Source organism: Propithecus coquereli, unplaced genomic scaffold (assembly GCF_000956105.1).
Source record: "Propithecus coquereli isolate 6110/MARCELLA unplaced genomic scaffold, Pcoq_1.0 Scaffold117, whole genome shotgun sequence".
NCBI lineage: Eukaryota > Metazoa > Chordata > Mammalia > Primates > Indriidae > Propithecus > Propithecus coquereli.
In genome coordinates this window covers 1,804,372-1,826,951 of record NW_012135747.1, presented here as the reverse complement: position 1 = coordinate 1,826,951, position 22,580 = coordinate 1,804,372, and the positions used below count along the sequence as shown (strand labels likewise).

The 22,580-nt window shown below is 35.5% G+C and overlaps 1 protein-coding gene across 1 annotated transcript in view; it reads left to right on the top strand.

Moving 5' to 3' along the window:
* Positions 1-22,580, top strand: part of CCAR1 (cell division cycle and apoptosis regulator 1) — a 70,360-nt gene that overhangs the window by 16,512 nt on the left and 31,268 nt on the right. The window contains exons 3-16 of the mRNA XM_012658503.1: positions 1,438-1,610; positions 2,056-2,100; positions 4,118-4,150; positions 5,951-6,144; positions 6,839-6,953; positions 7,065-7,257; positions 11,853-11,982; positions 12,230-12,391; positions 14,200-14,425; positions 14,999-15,112; positions 15,644-15,810; positions 16,539-16,749; positions 17,560-17,643; positions 19,452-19,637. Coding sequence (XP_012513957.1) covers positions 1,438-1,610; positions 2,056-2,100; positions 4,118-4,150; positions 5,951-6,144; positions 6,839-6,953; positions 7,065-7,257; positions 11,853-11,982; positions 12,230-12,391; positions 14,200-14,425; positions 14,999-15,112; positions 15,644-15,810; positions 16,539-16,749; positions 17,560-17,643; positions 19,452-19,637 — 2,033 coding nt within the window. The remainder of the gene's footprint in view (positions 1-1,437; positions 1,611-2,055; positions 2,101-4,117; positions 4,151-5,950; positions 6,145-6,838; positions 6,954-7,064; positions 7,258-11,852; positions 11,983-12,229; positions 12,392-14,199; positions 14,426-14,998; positions 15,113-15,643; positions 15,811-16,538; positions 16,750-17,559; positions 17,644-19,451; positions 19,638-22,580) is intronic.

Sequence of the window (22,580 nt, the reverse complement as noted above, 5' to 3'; positions counted from 1 at the left end):
GGCCACGGCCAGCAGATCGTTTGAGCTCAGGAGTTCAAGACCAGCCTGAGCAAGAGCAAGACCACATCTCTACTAAAATAGAAAGAAATTAGCTGTACAACTAAAAATATATAGAAAAAATTAGCTGGGCATGGTGGCGCATGCCTGTAATCCCAGCTACTTGGGAGGCTGAGGCAGAAGGATTGCTTGAGCCCAGGAATTTGAGGTTACTGTGAGCTAGGCTGATGCCACAGCACTCTAGCCCAGACAACAGAGTGAGACTCTGTCTTTAAAAAAAACAAAAAACATTAAATGCCAAAATATGTCATTCTAACCCCCTCCCCCCAGTTATTTGGACTTAGCAAATTATCATTTTAAGTCACTTGCCTGGGTCAATTTTTTAATCAACAAGTAAAAATTATAAATTTTTTTGTTATTCGAAATGATGTCTTAATATATATATGTATACACTCATTGTGGAATGGCTAAATCAAGCTATTTAACGTTTATTACCTCACATGCTTATTTTTTTGTGTGGTGAGAATACTTAAAATCTACTCTCTTAGCAGTTTTCAAATATACAATATATTGTTATTAACTGTAGTCAACATGATATACAATATTTCTCTTGAACTTATTCCTCTTAACTGAAATTTTGTGACCTTTGACCAGCATCTGCCCAGTCTTGCCCTCCTTGCCTGACAACCACCATTTTACTGTTTCTATGAGGTGTACTTTTTTACTCTCCACATGTAAGTGAGATTATGTCATGTTTGTCTTTCTGCGCCTGGCTTATTTCACTTAATGTCCTCTAGATTGATCCGTGTTGTCACAAAAGAGATTTTTTTTTTTTCTTTTGGAGACAGGGTCTTGCTCTCTTCCTCTGGCTAGAGTGCAGTGACACAATGATAGCTCACTATAATCTCAAACTCCTGGGCTCATGCATCCTTCCTGATTTAGCCTCCTGAGTAGCTGGGATTACAGGCACCAGCCACTGTGTCTAACTGATATTTTCTTTGTCTATTTATCTATTGATGTACACTCAACGTTGATTCCATATATATATTTAATATTCATGGACATTTGATAGTTATATAGATTTATGAGATAACAAGTCATATTTTGATTCAAACATACAATGTGTAATGATCAAATCTGAGTAATTGGGATAGCCATCACATCAAGAATTTATCATTTCTTTTTGTTAGAAACATTCTAATTTCACTCTTCTAGTTATTCAAAATACACAACAAATTATAGTTACCTCAGTTGCCCTATTATGCTACCACACTAGATCTTGCTCTAAGTGTATTTTTGTAAGATTCCACATCTTGAAGATTGTGAATAATGTTGCAATGAACATGGAAGTACAGATGTTTCTTCAATGTACTGATTTTATATTCTTTTATATCCTTAATAATCTTGATTTTTTTCCCTCTCTTTTTAATATCATTTTAGCTGCACTGGGTGTTCAGCAGCCATCACTCCTTGGAGCATCTCCAACCATTTATACGCAGCAAACTGCACTGGCGGCAGCGGGCCTTACCACACAAACCCCAGCAAACTATCAGTTAACTCAAACTGCAGCATTGCAGCAACAAGCTGCAGCTGCAGCAGCTGCATTGCAACAGGTGAATCTTTAATAAGTTTCATTTTATGATTGTAGAAAACTTCATAAAATCTGAGTAACCAAAGTTTGACCTTCATTTTATAAATAATGAAGAATTGTGGGTTTTTATTATGCTTATTGTTTTTTTCAGGTGATGAAAATTATATATGCCCAGCACATATGGAGAAGTATAGTGGAATAATAAAAATTCTTAAGTTCTTAAATTAGGCAGTTCTTATAGCTTACTTATTTGAACAAATTTCAGTTCTTGATGGATCCCAGAGTATAAGTAATTACCATTTTGTTTATTTTAGGTGAAGTTTAGCTTCGAAAAAATTTGTTTAGTGTAATTCTGTGTATTTCTCTCTCTCTCTCTCTCTCTCTCTCTCTCGCTCTCTCTATATACACCACTTTTTGAGAATGAATAAAAATATTTTTCTTTGAAAAATCTTTTTTTAATCTTTCAGCAATATTCCCAACCTCAGCAGGCCTTGTATAGTGTGCAACAACAGGTTAGTTTATATTTTCCATATTAAAAACTGATTTAAAATAGCCATTTGTTCCAAAGTTCAATTGATGTAGATTTTTATTCTTACCAGCTACCTTAATGTGTGAAATGAATTCTTTGGGAGGGTATGGGGGAAATGAGGTAGGAAAAAAGAATGTCTCCAAGGGCAATGGGGATATGGGGGTGGTCCTAAAAACCTAGATTCTCAACTAGCAGCCACTTGTAGTCACATGTTTCTAAGAAAGTATGCAGAGGATAATCTGGAAAGAACCACCCTATTACTGAGTCTTTGGCCGTATGCTCCTGTCTGGAACCTCTAGGCCAACTCTGCTGAACTAGACCACATGTGAAAATGAAAAGCTCCTTTTTGTGCTTGTAGCCTAAATCCTATATAGGCCATTGTTTTCAGCCTTATTTTTTTTAAAGCAATAGAACTTCCGCTTGTTATTTTATTACTGAAATTGTATGGAAATCTTATATATAAAATATTAAAATAGAGCTGTTGAAAATGGGAGAATCTCCCCTTGTAATTCACACCCCTGCTTCAAAGGCATAAGCGAATAATCTGAAAACTCCTGATTTAGACATAAAGCAGTTTCTTTGGCCCTTTTTCCTTATACTCTGATCATTTTCCTCAAGGTCTTACATCTGTGTTGGTTGTAAGAGGTTAAAAACAAAGTGAACCCCAGGAGAACATTGTAAAGGAAAAGAGAGTTTGCCCTGCTGGAATCTAGATAAGCTCTAGTCTAAGTGCCCATTCTAAGCTTATCCAGGGCTAGGTGGTGATCTTCAGTCCTAGGAACATACAGGATTCAGGAGAGGAAAAAGGAATACAAAAGATAGGGACCAAAAACTGGATTCAAAGACAGTGTAGAGGAACATGAGGCTTCTCAATGCATAAGCTCTTGATCTGTGGCCTCGTTTCATTCTTGGCTTAAGCCCTTGGAGGCTTCAGATGCATTGCATTTTCCCTCAACACTATAGTATCCCACTAGTAATTGTTTTAAACGTCTAAAATACTGGCAAGAGATTTCAGAGTCAACTATCTTGTTTTCAAAATACTCTTATAAAATGCTATGAAAAATTGTAATAGTTTAGGTCAAACTATACGAAAATGGCATTACTCATTCTTGCCTTAAAAATGGCATTATTCAACTGTTCTGTACTTTTAGAAAAATAGCATTCTGGTCGGATTTTACCTCTAATACATGGCGACTCCAGGTAAACTGAGTGTTTTGAATTAGAACCTCATCGCAGGACAGGTGCCTATAAAACATTTTTTTTTTTTTGGCAGTGGCTCACACCTGTAATCCCAGCACTTTGGGTGGGAGGCTGAGGCAGGAGGATCACTTAAGTCCAGGAGTTTGAGACTGGCTTGGGCAATATAGTGAGACCTTGTCTCTTCAAAAAAAGAAAAAACCCAAAAACTTCATTTAGGTTTTTTTTTCTTAGCCTAATTCAAGTTTATATTCTAGAGTTTTTGAATTTCCCCACTCACACCAATTCCTTTTACTTGTAATGGCACACTTTGCTATTGCCAGGAAAACATGGGCAAAGTATGTGGCCCTTCATAGTCCCCATGCCTGTGGCAAATCTGACCATCAGGAGTCCTCATTTTAGGGGATATATATGATTTGGATGACCAGTGATATTTTTTGATGCAAATAACATAGTGATGATATTGAATCATTTCTGTAGCATATAGGGGAACTAGAAATCTTTGCCTTGTAGGGTTTTATTGTGGGTGTTATTCCTATGAAATAACAACTAAATCTATTTTTCAATTTTTTATTAAATGTAGCTAAGTGCCTGTTAGTGAATGAGTTACTTACATATATGGTCTGCAGTTGTTAGAAATAGTTGTAGAAAACCTTATACCTAAATGACCTTTGCTACTTTTCACATTTTACTGAAAAATAAAGTAACTATTTAATAGGAATTTTTCCTTTTATAAAGTATCTATGAAACAATTCTGATTGATCTTTTTCCTTTTTTTTATGTATTTTTTTTCCTATTTTCAGTTACAGCAACCCCAGCAGACCCTCTTAACGCAGGTCAGTTTGGTGTTACTTTATTTCTTTTGGATATCTGACTGAACCATAAAATTTTATTCCTATTCTAGTTTTTCTTTTAGGGTCGAAAGATACTTATTAGATTCATATAATAAGCAATGTAATGCTGAATAAAGATGGAAGGTGTGCTCTTTTTTCTATTATGCTTTTTTATTTTAAGTCCATTTGTGATACAGTTTGAATAAATATGCAGTTTTATTTTAAACTGAGTAATATTTGCTTTTGCTTTTTTTGCAGCTAATAGTTTTGGGGATTTTTTGAATGTTATTTCTTTTTTACCTCATCCTCAGCAGGTGAAACTATTGTGTATGTTATCTTAATTTTTAAGCAACATTGAAAAGTTTTGAACTTTTTTATTCTCTTTTTTTTTGGTGATAAGGTCTTATTCTGTTGGCCGGGCTAGAGTGTAGTGGCATCACCATAGCTCACTGCAACCTCAAACTCCTGGGCTCCAGTGATCCTCTTCCTCAGCCTCCGGAGTAGCTAGGACTACAGGCTCCAGCCACCATGCCTGGCTGATATTTATATTTTTTTTCCCTCCCGGTAGTAATGGAATCTCGCTATGCTGCTCAGGCTGGTCTGGAACTCCTGGCCTCAAGCCTTCCTCCAGCCTCAGCCTCCAAAAGTGCTAGGATTATAGGCGTGAGCCACCACGCCTTGCCAGTTTTGAACTTTTGATATGTAATGCTACCTTAGGTTTTCTGGAGCACTTATTGTCTCTGTCACATATTCTGTTTTTACAACTCTTGAAAAGCATAAACAAGATTCTTAGGATATAAACTGTACAAAAACAGGCTGTGGGCTATATTTTGCCCAGGGGCCATTGTTGACTGACCCCTGGTTGTACATAGAGTGAAATACTATGCAGTGCTAAAAAAGCTGCAGAACCTCTTTGTGTACTAGTATGGAATGTTACCCCAGATAATATGAAGAAGAAAAGCTCCAATATGTATTATGTGCTTCCATTTATATAACAGGAAGGAGAAGGGGATCTGTCTCTTTATCTGTATGTACATATTTGAATAAAACATTTCCAGGGGGGTTCTATAATAATAACAACTGGTGACAGTTGGTTAGGGAACTGGGTAGCTGAGGAACAGGGATAGGAAAGAAGCTATTCACTGTATGACATTTTCTACTTTTTTGGTCTTGAATCTCTTATTTTTTTAAAAAAATAAAGTATACATCAGTTGAGAAATCAACGTTACTCTGTTTTTATTAAAGAACTGAAATCGACTAACACCTATCTCATATTTTCAGTTCTCAGCAGAATTTCCAAATAAAGTAGAAAAGCTGTAAAAATTTCTTTTTTTAGAACTGCATTTCCGAAAGTGTGCCCATAAAGCATAACTATCTTAAGATGTTAAAGAAATTTCATGAGAAAATAATTTTGTGGTCAAAGTTTAAGAAATGCTGCGTTCCTTTGCTATATTTAGGAATTGCCTGATCCTTTATTATGCTAGCATGGATTTTGAATTTCTAAGAGGGGATTAAAATAGGCAATGTGGCAATGTTTTTTAAGCTCATTGCACAATGCTACCTTTTTTTCTTAGAGCAACCCAAGAAAACACTCATCTAAGGGAACTTTATGATGAAATAGATTGAAAATAATTTACAATTTTTCAGGCTTGATTCTCACTTTCAAGATTACATGTTTATCTTCTAACTTTATATAAATTAATTTTTTTAACATTCTGGGTTAGTTTCAAATAGTCATTTTACATTCTTAGACACTTTCAAATCATTACCTTAATTTGATGTTGATTTTTTTTTTTTTTATAGCCAGCTGTTGCACTGCCTACAAGCCTTAGCCTGTCTACTCCTCAGCCTACAGCACAGATAACTGTATCATATCCAACACCAAGGTCCAGTCAGCAACAAACCCAGCCTCAAAAGCAGCGTGTTTTCACAGGGGTCGTTACAAAGCTACATGATACATTTGGATTTGTGGATGAAGATGTGTTCTTTCAGCTTAGGTAAACTTTATTATGTTTTGTCAGATGGCTTCTTGCATTTAGCATAAGCCACCTGCTTAATCGTGATGAAGATTTTAATTTAGCTATAATTTTCTTTATCTTTTTGTAAGACCTGTAAAGGCATAAATAATTTACTGTTTTTATCATTTAGCTTGTATTATATTTGTGCTTGTGACCTATTTTGATGGAGAATATAATTAAAGATATCTTATGATTATTGAACAGTTTATGGAAAATTCTTTATAAATATTTTATAGGTGTTCTGTGGCATTTTTCACAATATTCTTGGGCAGACTTGTAGTGAGGTTGGAAGTTTAAGTAGTCATGTGCTTTTTCACTTTAAACTTTGTGTTTATATGCAGAAAGTAAAACATGATCACTTCTAAAGTGAGTCTAGGAGGTATATCTACTTCTTAAAAGAGATTGCCAGGCTTCCATTTCAGATATAGTTTAATATTTTATTTTATTTTTGAGATGGGATCTCACCATATTGCCCAGACTTGGTCTCAAACTCCTAGGCTCAAGCCATCCTTCTACCTCAGCCTTCCAAGTACCTGGGGTTACAGGTGTGCACCACCACACCTGTCCAGATATAGTTTACTTTAAAATACTAAGTATGTGCTTATTGAGAGAATGACTTCTAATTGTATTAATATTTATATTTAACATTTTTTTTCTTTTTTTCTTTTTGCAGTGCTGTCAAAGGGAAAACCCCCCAAGTGGGTGACAGAGTATTGGTTGAAGCTACTTATAATCCTAATATGCCTTTTAAATGGAATGCGCAAAGAATTCAAACACTACCAAATCAGGTGCATAAAATATTGAGTTAGGTATTATAGAAACTTGGTAATTGAGTCTTGTAATACACAAAGATTTTTCTTTTTCTTTTTTAAATTTTATTTCTTTATTTTTATGTTAAGAATCAGTCCCAAACCCAACCTTTACTGAAGACTCCTCCTGCTGTACTTCAGCCGATTGCACCACAGACAACATTTGGTGTTCAGGCTCAGCCCCAGCCCCAGTCTCTGCTGCAGGCACAGATTTCAGCAGCTTCTATTACGCCACTATTGCAGACTCAGCCACAGCCCTTATTACAGCAACCACAGCAGAAAGGTATCTTTGCGTCTGTTTCAGACTAATACATAATTCTTTAGTTGTTAAAATAATAAGAGTACGCTTTTAATGACAAAAACGGCTGGGACTTCCAGAAAACTAAACTTGAAACTTTAAAATCCTTAATAGAACACCTCTACTTCTGCAGCTATATGGAAGTATTTTTATTTTATTGCCCTTAATAATAAGTTCAGCGAGTAGCAAATTCAATGATGTCTTCTATGTGGACCTAAAACAAATATCAAATCTATTAATCCCTTGTCCCATATTGGTATCTTTTTGCTTTTTGGGTTTTTTTTTTTTTTTTTTTTTAAGAGACAGGGCTTTGCTCTGTCATCAAGGCTGGAATGTACTGGCTCAATCATAGCTTACTGCAGCCTTGAACTCCTGGGCTCAAGGGATCCTTCTGCCTTAGCCTCCCAAGTAGCTGGGACTACAGGTGTGTGCCACCATGCTGGGCTAATTTTTGTTTACTTTTTCTAGAGATGGGGTCTTACTGTGTTGCCTAGGCTGGTCTTGAAATCCTGGCCAAAGGCGATCCTCCTAAGTTGCTGAGATTACAGGCATGAGCCACTGCAGTTGGCTCTTTCTGGTGTCTTATCTATAATGAAAGAAAATGTTTGTGAGACTTAAACAGTGTTTAAAATAATAGCCTTAGATTATGGAAGTCTACTCAATTGGCATTTAAAGAATGTAGTTGTAGCATTTTCTTTTTTATTGTAAATTGTGACATACTTTATGTGATAAGACAGTTTAAAGTTTAATGAGTTATTTTTAAATGAACCCTGTATAATCAATACTCAGGTCAAAAAATAACATTGCTAATTCTTTGTTTTTTAATAGTTTTGCTCTCTATGCATCCTCAATATGCTTTAGCTTTGTCTGTTTTGAACTTAATATGTGGTGCCATTTATTTAGCCTTTTGTATAAAACTTCTTTTGTTCAACATTATATTTTAAAGTTTTTCATAACTTTATTCCATATGGCTTTAGTTTTTCATTTTCATTATTGCATAGTATTCCATTGTATGAATACTGTACAGTTAATTGTTTCTGTTTTTGTGAACATTTGGATTGTTTTTAGTTTTGGGTTTCTGAAAATGCTGCTATGTATGTTCTCATGTGTATTTCCAGGGCCAATGTGCATGAGTTTCTGAAAGGTATATATCTTTGAGTGGAACTGCTGGGTGTAAGGATATATGTATCATAAACTTACTAGGTAATACCAAATTGTTTCCAAGCTTCTTGTTTCTTCCAGGTATCAGGCCTTTCATACTGTAATTTCTGATTTTTTTCTTTCTGATGTTCTGCCTAAGAGGTTCTATTTTCCAGTTGTGAATTTGGACTTAAATACCCTTTTCCCCCAGCCACTGTCTCAAAAAGAGATATAGTTTCTGTGGGAAGGTTCAAGGAACCAGTGTTTCCGGTGGTGATGTGTTCCTTGGGCTTGGTGGATAATTGGCAGGAGCAATGAGAATAGGGTAAAAATAAAATGCAAAGGAGAAAAGATGTGATAGAATGGGGTTGATTTCAATGGAGTTGGGGGCGTGGTAAGGAAGGGTAGGGAACTAGGAACTTGGCAGCTAGGATCCTTCAACAATTCTAATCCACAAATCTTTAGATGGCATTGTATAACTTAATTTAAGACCTATTCATAAGTTAGTTCTTTTCCCCAAATTTTTATCATGAAAATTTTTTAAGTATATAGAAAAGTTGAAAGAACAGTATGACTGCTTGTAACTTACTACCTTGAGTAACTGTTAACATTTTATCATATTTAGCCTTTTGTATAAAACTTCTTTTGTTCAACATTATATTTTAAAGTTTTTCATAACTTTATTCCATATGGCTTTAGTTTTTCACTTTTCTGCATACCTGTGTATATAAACATACATTTTTTACTTAATTGTTTGAAGTAAGTAGCAGGTATTAAGACATTTCACCTCTGAATACTTAAGCATGTACTTCTGAAAAGAGAGTGTTTTCCTGTGTTAACACAGTCTGTTGTCATATCTTAAGAAAATTATTTAAATATCCTGTTTATATGCATATCTCCCAGTTGTCCGCCAAATAACTTTTAAGGTTTTTTGTTTCCTGAACAAAAAGCTGGTCAAATTTCATGCATTGTATTTGGTTATATTTCTTTAATCCATTTTATTCTAGAATAGTTCACCAGTTTTTTTTTCTTTATATCATTGACATTTTGAAGAAATTGGGCTAGTTGACTTATAGGTTCTTATGAAATGTTTAGTCCTATGGATTTCTCTTGAAACCTTGTGGTGTTTTTACCTTGTTCCTCTGTTTGCCTTATAAACTAGAAGATAAGTTTAAAGGCTTTTGGCAAGAATACATTACATGTAGGTGATGCTTTGTGGTTCATATTATATCATGTTAGAAAGTATATGTTGTCAGTTGTTCAGCGATTATTGGTGCTACATTTGATTACTTGGACAAAGTGGTGGCCATAGATCTCTTCATTATGAGAGAATCTTTTTCCATGTGCAAATAATCTGTGGATGATAGTTTGGTACTCTGTAAATATATTGTTGTATAGCAATCTTTGATTTAATGTCTATAGATCAGGGGTTGGCAAGCTATAGCCCTTATATTTGGCCCGTGGCCTGGTTTTGTGTGGTCTTTTAGTTAAAAATGGTGTTTCTGGTTTTTAAAGGCCTCCTGAGTTGCTGGGACTACAGGAGCACATCAGCACGACCAGCTAATTTTTTCTATTTTCAGTAGAGATGGAATCTCACTCTTACTCAGGCTGGTCTCAAACTCCTGAGCTCAAGCGATCCTCCTGCCTCGGCCTCCCAGAGTGCTAGGATTACGGGCATGAGCCACCACGACCGGCTGGATTTTTCTAATTCTGTCGTCCTTCTTATGATCGCTAATAACTGTCACTGTTCTGCAGAGAAGAGCTTTCCCTTTTCAACTGGTGAATTCCCTTTACCAATTTTCAGGATAAGGAGTTGGTGGCAAAACTCATCTCCGGTGGTGGCAATGAGTTTTTTTTCTTTCTTGCTCACTTGTCTGTTTTATTATCACTGTGACCTCTGGATTTTTTTTTTTTTTTTTTGAGACAGAGTCTCACTGTGTTGCCCGGGCTAGAGTGCTGTGGCGTCATCCTAGCTCACAGCAACCTCAAACTCCTGGGCTCAAGCAATCCTTCTGCCTCAGCCTCCGGAGTAGCTGGGACTACAGGCATGTGCCACCATGCCCGGCTAATTTTTTCTATATATTTTTAGTTGTCCTATTAATTTCTTTCTATTTTTAGTAGAGACGGGGTCTCGCTCTTGCTCAGGCTGGTTTCGAACTCCTGAGCTCAAACAATCCTCCCTCCTCGGCCTCCCAGAGTGCTAGGATTACAGGCATAAGCCATGGCGCCCGGCCTGACCTCTGGATTTTTATTTATTCACTATTTTATACTCAGTTGTTTTTCTTTTTGATGCTTTAATTGTCCATTTATGGACAATTATAGTGGGAATCTTTTCAGACTGACTCCTATGTTCTTTTCTGGTGCCCTCATTAAAGCATTGAGTACTTCTTTCTTACTTGAGATCTCAAGTGGTGTTATTAAATTGAAAGCTTCCTATATGTTTCTGAGATGATACTGATGTTACAAGCATCAAGAAGCGTAAGAATCCTGCTGACACACATTTTTCCATTCATAATAAAAAATCAGACTCATATTGAATTAATTTTTTAGGAAACATAGTAGTCAAGAAATTTTTTTCCTGCTAAAACTCCAGAGGAGTAATTCAAATGATAACCTTACTAGGCTTCATACTGGGAATTAATATCATTATCATAGACTGATGCTAGAAAGTATTATCTAGGTGAGATATGGTGAATCTCTCATGTTATCAGTCAAGAAGTATAAAGTTATTTGTCCTGTATTCTTGTGTTTCTTATTTTCTGTGATATAGTTTTATCTACTTAAGAGATTTTTAATTTTAAAATTTTATTTGTTTTCATTTTTTTGAAGATAGAATCTTGCTTTGTTGCCCAGGCTGGAGTGTAGTGACATAATCATAGCTCATTGCAGCCTTGAACTCCTGGGCTCAGAGACCTCTGCTTTAGCTTCCTAAGTAGGTAGGACTTACAGGCACATGGCACCACCCCCAGCTAATTTTATTTTATTTTATTTTTTTTTAGAGATGGGGGTCTCACTATGTTGCCCAGGCTGATCTGAACTCCTGGCCTCAAGCCATCCTCCTGCCTTGGCCCCACAAAGTCCTGGGGTTAAAGGCATGAGCTACCACTACCAGCCTAGTTAATCTTTTTAAAATACTTCTGTCAATAAATTATTTTCAGTGTACATTACACCCAGGAAGATAGATTTGTTATATCTTATGGATTATATCCTATATGGAAATAAAGTAAATATTTATATTATTTCAAAACAAAATTGTTCATTTTCAGTAATAGGAAGAATTCATCAGACAGTACCTATTCTTTTAAAAAATTATAAATTATGCTAATATTGAGTAAACAATTTTAGTGACTCCCAGTTATTTGTCTGTGTTCATCTAATTAACCATGCTTTTGAACTTCATTTAAACAAGTTAAAATTTTTTTTTTTTTTATCTTTTAAAGCTGGCTTATTGCAGCCTCCTGTTCGTATAGTTTCACAGCCACAACCTGCACGAAGGTTAGATCCACCATCTAGATTTTCAGGAAGGAATGACAGAGGAGATCAAGTGCCTAACAGAAAAGATGACCGAAGGTGTGTTTTTAAAAAGTATACTGTGGATGGTGGTGATGACTGCAGAGTAATGTGAGTGCACTTAATGCTACTGAAATATACACTTAAAAGAGGGTGAAATGGTAAATTTTATGCGATGTATATTTTACCAAAAATTTTTAAAAGTTAAATATACAGTGGAATTTTGCTATATTACCTGTTATATTTCACTAAAGAGCTGTTCCATAATGCCAGAAATATTAGTAATTGTAGAAAATTTTGCTTTAAGTCGTGAAAGGGAGAGAGAAAGGCGTAGATCCAGAGAAAGATCACCTCAGAGGAAACGCTCCCGGGAAAGATCTCCCCGAAGAGAGAGAGAACGGTCACCTCGGAGAGTTCGACGTGTAGTTCCACGTTATACAGTTCAGTTTTCAAAGTTTTCTTTAGATTGGTAGGTTCCTTTTGCTCCCTCATTTCATTGAATTTACTAATTTTGTATAAATTGATGGAATGTGTTATAGAAATAGTTTTCTTGCAACATTCTTTTACTGACATTTAGTGTTGTTATATAAGGGCAGATAAGCAATTTGAAGTAGTAATTAGTTCTCCGAAAGGGTGTGTTATTTTTATGCCCTCATTAAGGATATCAGCTAGTATTGAAAAAGCAGCCCCTCAAAGACATTCCTTGGTGATAAAGTTGTTCCTTAAAGTTAGAATTAATATTTAGATTTATTGATAACTTTAAGTTGATGCATAGTCTGTTGTATATGACAGAGCAGTGATTCAACAGTGAAACAATTATTTCAAGTTTAGCTATGTCAGTGTAGTATAATAGAAACATAGACCTATATAATACACACACACATCTAAATATGTTATTCAGCCTTTGCAATCAGAGGTCATGGGCAAGTTACCCAGAATTTCTGAGCTTCACCTGCAAAGTGGAGATAATATGGACTAGCAAAATTATTGTGAGGTTGAGTTCATGTATCTAAAGCACTTAACCCAGCGTGTGGCAGTTGTACATGCTCAACACTTAATGGTGGGTTGTGGTGGCAGCTAGGTCATAGATTAACAGATGGAAAACACAAATTGACAGTAAAACAAGAAAATCACTAAAAGCAGTGTTCAAAGCTGTTTAGCATAGGAACAAATAACTGTATGCACTTCAGTGGCCTGAGAGATGATATTACATTTCAACAAAGCATAATAGTTAATATTCATAATAGTAGCCTATAAAAAGTTAAAATTTCTATATATTCATTTTTAGGTCTAGTAAACCAGTATATTTTATTTAAGGTTCTTAATGCCAAGAAAATTTTCTGAGACTTGGCTTAATTATGTATGTAGTTGGTATTCATTTACTCTTGCTTGTAGTCAAATCAGCAACTACTTTTTTTGTTGTTATCAACAGGGTCTTGCTCTGTTACCCAGGCTCGAGTGATATGTGTCTGGCATGCGTCCATATTCCTAGACTTGGTAGGCTGAGGTAGGAGGAACACCTGAATCCCAGGAGTTTGAGGTGGCAGTGAGCAATGATGATAACACCATTGCACTCCAACCTGGGTGACAGAGCAAGACCCTGTCTCTTAAAAAAAAAAAAAATCAGTGCCAAGAAATTTATCTTCTCTTTACATAGTAATCAGGTATTGATCTTAATCATTCACATAGAAAGGTGTATGGAGGTGCAGATAATCCAGTATTTTATAATATAATCCAACATTATGATCCAAATATTTATAATAATTTCGAATGTTAAGTATACTTGTTCTAGGAACTTAGTATAGTAAGAATAAAAGTTTTATTTTTTCTACAGTTTATAAACCTGATTGAAGGGCACTCAAAAATCCTAATTTGGTACCACTTACTCCTTGTTTCTATCCATTCTGTATGAACCCTAATTTTCTCAAATAATGCGTAATTCCAACTGAGGAAGAACTGCTTTTATTCATATCTCTTCTGGAGCTGGGGTCGAAGTTATTTCAAAGGGCCTTCTCTAGTGAATTATAAACTATACACAAAAAGTAAAGAGAAAAGGCAACAATTAGATACCACTGATTTATTCAAAGCTTTGAGTATACACATTTGAAAATAAGATATTTATATGTCTCTCTGCAAATCTATAGCTCATTAATAATTGACTCTCTCTTTTTTCAGCTTTTTGCTGTGTCAGATTATATTTAGCTTCAGAAGTGAGTGAATGTTTGCATAGCCTTTGATATTAAGACTATGTATTCACTACTTATGTCTGTTTTTCAGTCCCAGTTGTGACATGATGGAACTAAGGCGCCGTTATCAGAATTTGTATATACCTAGTGACTTTTTTGATGCTCAGTTTACATGGGTGGATGCTTTCCCTTTGTCAAGACCATTTCAGCTGGGAAATTACTGCAATTTTTATGTAATGCACAGAGAAGTAGAGTCCTTAGAAAAAAATATGGCCATTCTTGATCCACCAGATGCTGACCATTTATACAGTGCAAAGGTTTGTATTCCACTGTGATCTATAGCTTAAATTTCTTAGAGCAGTTATTTATAATAAGAGGGTATGTGGAGTTAATCTTTACAAAGTGGTTATTTAATAGAAGACCTAAATACCTGTTTTTTTCATGACTGCCTAATTCTGTTTTGTTTATATAAGTAATTTAATTTCACTCTCTTTGCCTCACCTCTTAAGCTGTGAAACTATGGTTTTTACAACATTTTAAACTTCATAAAAATGTGAAGATAAAGTTGATGTTACTGAGCCTTTTGGAATGTTGTATGACTTTGGGTAGCCCCAGGGATGAATGCATTAAATTTTAGTCTTTAGGGTAATAGTCACTATATTGCATACAGTCAGCAGATGTTTCAGATGTCTTTTGATCAAGAAAGTGTCCCTTGAAAATTTAAAACTAGATAATTATAAGGTATTTAATATCATTTCTGCTATAGCATTTTACTTTCCATTATTATAAAAAATTTCAGATACATAGTATGTAAAGATAATTAGTAGTGCTTCTCATTTTTTTACGTTACTTTAGACTTTTGACAGGATTGAATTATTTGACTATAATAGGTAATGCTGATGGCTAGCCCTAGTATGGAAGATTTGTATCATAAGTCTTGTGCTCTTGCTGAAGACCCCCAAGAACTTCGAGATGGATTTCAACATCCTGCTAGACTTGTTAAGGTAAAATGACACATTTATTTTAACTTCAGGTGTATGTTACTTTAATTAGTTCTAACTGTATATACATAAAACTTAAAACACTTTTTGTTAATTAGTTTAATAACTAATTTTAGTATTGTTAAGGCACCTATAATTTGATGATGTAGATGTTTTTCTCGTTGTAGATTTTATCTTATTTTGATGTCACTAGTTGAGCTGTCATTGTGATGTTTTATATTTGTAGAATAGTAAAATCTTAGTGGTAATGGACTTCAGAGTGCTTTGGATGCTGTTAAAGTTTAAATTATAGCTTGTTTCTTTAAAAGAACTCTATCTGAAGAAGTATTTTAGAAGGATGAGTTATGATGTGTAAATCCTATTCCATTGCTGAAATGCAGTGTGGAACACGATGAACTGAACTCTTCCTTGACTGACAGATACCAGAGGTAGTAAAAATGATATTGGAAAGGTTTGTACCTTTCCTTCTCAAGTATTTTATTTGTAATTTACAGATTGTGTAATATATGTACATGATTCTTTGTTTTGAATTAGTTTTTAGTGGGCATGAAAGGCAAGGATGAAGCTATGGCCATTGGAGGCCACTGGTCTCCTTCGTTGGATGGACCAGACCCAGAAAAAGATCCCTCTGTGTTGATTAAGACTGCTATTCGTTGTTGTAAGGCTCTGACAGGCATTGATCTAAGTGTATGCACGCAATGGTAAGTACCAATTCATTTCTTGATTGGAAATATTTTCCTAATAGTTTATGTAGATGTTCTTGTCGATCAGCTTTTTTACCCCCCTTATTTTAGCAACCCTGGTCATGCAGGTATTCTCAAAGGAGAATCCCCATTTGTAGCAAAGTTTATTTGGTGCCAAAATGTTTTGGGGAAAAAGGATTAAGAACTAATCAAAATAAACTGAAAATTTAAATGTTTTGTTACGCTGTACTTCGGAAGTTGGATGTATGTTGAAAATACTTTTCATTTCATGCATAGCTGGAGAAGATCGCCAAGAGAGAACTTCATTTCGTTTTAATTCTTTTGTTATAAAATGATGTAGTTGCTGATTATTTTTGTTCAGCCATATTTTCTCTTGAGGCTTATTTGTCCTGTGTATTTTAGTGTATTTCTTGTGACTTAATTGAGAATATTCTTTTTTAGCACATGCAATCTGAACAGCTATCCAGCTTCTTCAGGTATTCTGTAAAATATGGGTAGCTCTGTAATCAGACTTGAAAATGCCTTGGGGGAACATACTCTTTTAACCATAAAATGTTGTACAAATGTACCAAAAGAGGAACTATGGCTTCTATAATTTTTTTTTCTTTAGACCAACCTCAGGTTCTTGCAGCAAAATTTCTTTACTTGATGTGCTACAAGTGAACTAGGGTCTTTAAAATGTATTATAGAATTTTTTTTCCAACATGCTTCTTCCCTTGCAACAGGTACCGTTTTGCAGAGATTCGCTACCATCGCCCTGAGGAGACCCACAAGGGGCGTACAGTTCCAGCTCATGTGGAGACAGTGGTTTTATTTTTCCCGGATGTTTGGCATTGCCTTCCCACCCGCTCAGAGTGGGAAACCCTCTCCCGAGGATACAAGCAGCAGCTGGTCGAGAAGCTTCAGGGTGAACGCAAGGAGGCTGATGGAGAACAGGCACTGAACGCTAATCCCTTTTTCTATTTCCGCTTCTCACAGGCACAGGAACACAGGCACAAATGCACATCACACACTACATAACAAACACACATCGAGGAACATAACTGGTTAACAGCGACTGGTAATCCAGCTTTCAGCAGTATAGTTGTATGTTCTTTTCTCTTAAAAATTCTGTCCATTATGCTAACATTAAGAGTGCTGAGACCTCAAAGGAAAATAAGTTGTGCTTAAATTGCACAGAGTTTTGTTTTTATCATAGGTCTAGTTGCTGGAATCTGGGACCAGTTGTTGAACAAGATTCAGTATTAAGCCATTTTAAACATTTTGCCATTTTCTGAAATTTAAAAAGTTTTCTCTTTCACGGTCATCAGTTCTAGTCATGGATATTTGAAATTGGACAACCACAAGTCTGAGAGCTTTGAAATTTCAGGCTATGTGGCAACGTCTTTGGTACATTTCAAAGGTCTGACTAAATCAGTTTTTGGGTGGCTTGAAAATTGGGGCAAGATCACACACTGTGTGGTTAGTGGAGACCGGCAGTGTTTGTGCATCCCTGATATCCTTTGTGTTGTAATTTATCACCCTTTTGTGTTTCACAGATCTGGCTTTGATTGGCTGATGAGTGTCTTTGTGATCAGTTAAAAGTGGTAGAATGTATGTACGTGGACTTGCCTAAATAATAACTTTAGGAGAAGACAATCTGAAACATTTGTGACCTTGCACAGATCAGCAACAGACTTTTAAAAATAAATTACTTTTATTTTAAGGTTTCATAGTAGTAATTACATTCTTAACTTTGTATATCAGGATGAAGAAGAAAAGGATGATGGTGAAGCTAAAGAAATTTCCACTCCAACTCATTGGTCTAAACTTGATCCAAAGACAATGAAGGTAACTTTGAAAGCGATGGTTAATTTGAAATCTCTGAACAGGAATAAGATTAACACTGGTGAGAATGAGAGCAATGTTTTTTCAGACAAAAGCCATTCAAAATGAAGTCTACTGATTTTTTATATATATATATATATATATATGAGAATATATATATATGATATGTCATATTATACATGTATATATTTGTATATGTATAAATTAAATAAAAGGCAACTTTATAAATCAGTTTAGCCAATATCTGTTGAATGCCTGCAATATATTAATACAAGGGCCTGTAGTGTGAGTGACATTGGTTTCTGGTTTGGGAACAGACCAAGAAGGTTTGATTATTGTGCTTAAGTAACTTCAAAGGGAAGGGAAGAAACATGAAAAATGTAATCTGTTTTTCAAAATAAATTTAAAAGTAAATGTATATAAACATCTAAACTGGGAAAGAAAAAGTTATTTAAGAGCCTTTTTTGAAAATCTTTGGTTAACCTGTACTAGTTTTTCTTTCCAGTATCTCTGGATCTGCTGTCTTTTTGCAATTTTGCATCTCTCAGCCTGTAATGTGACTATAGATCTATGGTCAGAAGGTCAGAAGATGATTATCAGTTTTGCAGTTTATGTAACTTTTTGGTTAGCTTTCTTCTTAGCAGAATGCGGTTTTTCTTTTTTGTTATGAACCTTTGTTTTTTTTTTAACCCACATTGCTTTTTTAATAAGTAGAGAATGTGTATCTTAATAATATTTGTTATTTTCACGTTATTTTAAAGTTGACTTCAACAACATAAGGTTTCATATAGAGTACCATAGATTCAGAAAATACAGGCAATTAGACTAAGCCTATGCTCCAGGGCTTTTTTAAGTTCCCTGGTTTTGCATTTCTCTTTATTATAAATGTAATGCATGCTTATTTTTGAAGATAGTATATATAGGAAAAAGGAAAATTACTCAAGCTTATCAGTCATAATCACTCTTGAAATTTTTATGTATTTTCTTCCATTTTCTTTTTCTGGCTGCAAGCTTTGTGATTGGTTGGTTATTGTATATCAGAGTTACTATCTCATCTTTCTGAGTTAATATTAGTTAAAATTAATATTAATTTTTTCCATGTAGGCTGGGTGTGGTGGCTCACACCTGTAATCCTAGCATTCTGAGAGGTAGAGGCAGGAGGATCGCTTGAGGTCAGGAGGTTGAGACCAGAAGCAAGAGCAAGAAGCTGTCCTTACTGAAAATAGAAAAAATCAGCCGCGCGAGGTGGCATGCATCTGTAGTCCCAGCTGTTCGGGAGGCTGAGACAGGAGGATTGCTTGAGCCTAGGTGTTTGAGGTTGCTGTGAGCTAGGCTGATGCCACGGCACTCTAGCCCGGGAGACAGAGCACAACTCTTGGCTCAAAAAAAAATTTTTTTTTCCACATAGTTATTTTTAAATGTTCTATACTGTTCCTAATCTAATTGATGTACGGATTTTTCTTGAGTATTTACTCTGTTAGATTCTTTGTTCGATTTCTCATTTCGATTCTTTATTGGATGGAGTGTTATACATAAATCTTTGTTTGTGGGTTTTTTTCCCCTGTATTTAGGATATTTTTTAAGGGATAGACTCCCAGAAATTATAATTTCTAGGTCAAGGGGCATTTGAGAAAAACTTCTAACCATTTTAAAACATGTTTCTGTCCTTTTACATTTCCACAAGCATTCTATAGCTATGCAAGTGTCTCTTTCACCAGATTTTTTAAAAAATCAGACAAAAGATAACTTTAGTCTGTTCTCTTTTTCAATGTCCCATTCTCTTTTTCTCTTTTTATACTTCATATATTTAGGTAAACGATCTCCGAAAAGAATTAGAAAGTCGAGCTCTTAGTTCCAAAGGATTAAAATCCCAGTTAATAGCTCGCTTGACAAAGCAGCTTAAAGTAGAAGAACAAAAAGAAGAACAGAAGGAGTTAGAGAAATCTGAAAAAGAAGAGGAAGAAGAGGATGATAGGAAATCTGAGGATGATAAAGAGGTATGTACTCAATCATTTAAATGTACTGTAATGGTATTAATATTGGTGTATAGGGTTTCTTAGAATGACCTAAGTTGTACGTATGTGTGTATACTTTTATAAAGGTATAATTTGCATACAATAAAATTCAACCTTTTTAGTAAATGGTTCCCTAAGTTTTGGCTAATACACATGATTGTGTAACCACCATCAATCAAGATATAAAACATTTGTATATAAACAGCTTAGAGATTGAGTTCTAGTGTTGTGCTTATCCTAGAATTTTGCTGCTTCTAAATAAGTGTGTTTGATTAGATCTTATTCCTTTAATACTAAGAGACTATTTATTCAAGCTGTTTTATGCCTCAGTTTTCTGTCCAGTGAAAAATTCATGGATGCATAAGGCTGTTATTTGTTTCCTAAATTTGAAATGCAGGGGTATGAGAAGTGTGTTTTACCACCAGTAATTGGATCAATCACATTATGTGTTTCCTATTGTTATGCAATTTCAATTTTATAGCATTATTGGAAGAAAAACTCAAAACCTTATTTTTCCTCTGTTCTCACACCACAATATCAGTAATCAACAGAGAAGACTTCTATGGCCCCAAAATATGTTGGGCTTTCTCCCCACCTGTAAGCAAGCAATTTTACAGTGGACACGGCTGGGTGTCCTCCCATTCAATTCCAACACCATCTACCTGTAGATAATGTTAGATCCCGCAGGTTGAGGGCTCAGTCCCCAAGACTGCCCCCACCCACCTTCACATACCCAGTCATAAGTCCAGGCCTCTGGAACTTTTGACCAATCAGCTTCAAGTTGGGGTTCCCACAACTCTTTCTTTGGGTTTAGTTACTTTGCTCAGGGAAACATTTACATACATTTACCCCATTTATCATAAAGGTTACTACAAAGGATACAGATAAAAAGATGTGTAGGACGAGGTATCGGGTAAGATATGTGGTCCTTCAGTGCCCTCTCCAGGCAGGCCATCCTCCAGGAACTTCCTTGTATTCTGTTATCCAGAAGCTCTCCAAACCCAGTCCTTTGGGGTTTTTATGGAGGCTTCATTACATAGGTATGATAGGTTAAACAACTGGCCATCAACTTAACCTTTAGCTTCCTCCCCTCACTGGAGGTTAGGAGGTGGGGCTGAAAGTCCCAACCCTAATCATGCCTTGGTCTTTCTGCTGACCAGCCCCATCCTAAGGCTATCAGTTAATCATTCATGTACAGGAAGACATCACCAGAGATCCCAAGGATTTTAGGAGTTGTATGCCGGGATATGAGTTAAAGACCAAATATATATGTCACAATTATTTATGAAGTATTCTTGGCAGAAACGTTTAATCTAAGTCTGACTGTGGTAAAACAATCAGATATATCTTGAATGAAAAATTGTACAAAGCAGCTTGCCTGAACTTTTCAAAAAATGTCCATGTAATAAAAGAGAAAAGAAAAATTATTTAGGGGCTTTCTTAGATTAAAGAAGATCAGTGAAAGTCAAAGTATTTTTGGGATTGTTGGAGAAATTTGATTGTGGTTATGGATGTGACATTAGATAACACTGAAGCAGTGTTCAGTTTCTTGAATGTGATAATTGTTTTGTAATTGTGTAGAATTACCTTGTTCTTAGGCAATGCATGGAATTGTGATTCCTTATTTTATTCAATGAGTTATATTTATTTTCATGATAAAATTGTCCCAGAGTTGACCAGTGGGAGTCCTTTCAAGTTATGTGCCCTTTTGACATGGCCTTATTTTTTGAGGACTTCCTTACTCTCTAGCATGATAGGATGTTTCATTCTTTCTTTGTAGTATCTCTCCTCTAGCTCAGGAATCAATCATTTCCCCAGAAGCCCTGGTACTTCTTAGTGAAGAATGGTATTTAGAAACCAAGATGTGCTTATTGTTATCAGATTGCTGCTCCCAATCTCAGTGAACAGAGCTATGGAATATATATCTACATATCTACATACACATATTTACATCTGTATTTGTATCTTACGTATATTGAAAGCTATGAATTTACACTGATACCTCCAATTTTTCCAATTCTAATTCAACCTTACAGGGTTCATTCTAGTTTTCTCCTTTTCCATTTGTTTAACTTTTTTATCTAATGTTATAAGAAACATGGCCCAAGTACAGTGGCTTATGCCTGTCATCCCAGTGCTTTGGAAGGCCCAGGAGGGCAGATCGCTTGAGGCCAGGAGTTTGAGATCAGTTTGGGCAACATAGCAAGACCCCATCTCTACAAAAAAGTAAAACAAAATAAATTAGCCAGGTATGATGATATTATGTTCTTATAGTCCTAGCAATTCAGGAGGCTGAGGCAGGAGGATCTCTTGAGCCTAGGAGTTCAAGGTTACAGTGAGCTATGATTGTGCCACCACTGTTCTCTAGCCTGAGCAACAGAGCTAGATCCTATCTCTTAAGAAAAAGAAAGAAAAACGCGGCTCCCATCATATTTAATATATTTGCTTACTTAGTTTTTCATCGTCACTCCCTCTCCTACCTGGATACTCTCCTTACTATACTTTAGTCTGATTCCCTACCCTATACTATCTGTACACATATACCCTCCTTGCTCCATTTGGGTTTCAATACCTAGTAACCGGGTAGCTTAAGTTTGCACTATGCCTTATGGCTCCACCTCTCTGCTAGCCTGCGTCTGCTATGTAGACACCTGCCTTGCTTGAAAAAATTGCTTTAAAACTGAATTGTTTAGGACAGGCAGAGAAAGCAAAAAGAGCCAATTTCTGCTTTTTGATGTTAGCAGCCATTGGTGCTCAGATCCTAGATCTTTTAATACACTGGGGGTTGAAATATAGTGATACTCTAATTCTTACTATTTTGTTTTCACATATTCTCCTTATCTGCTATTTGATTACCAGTAATACAGTTTTACCTAGTGGTATATTCATATAAAATGGTCAGGATTAATTCTTGATTATTTTCTT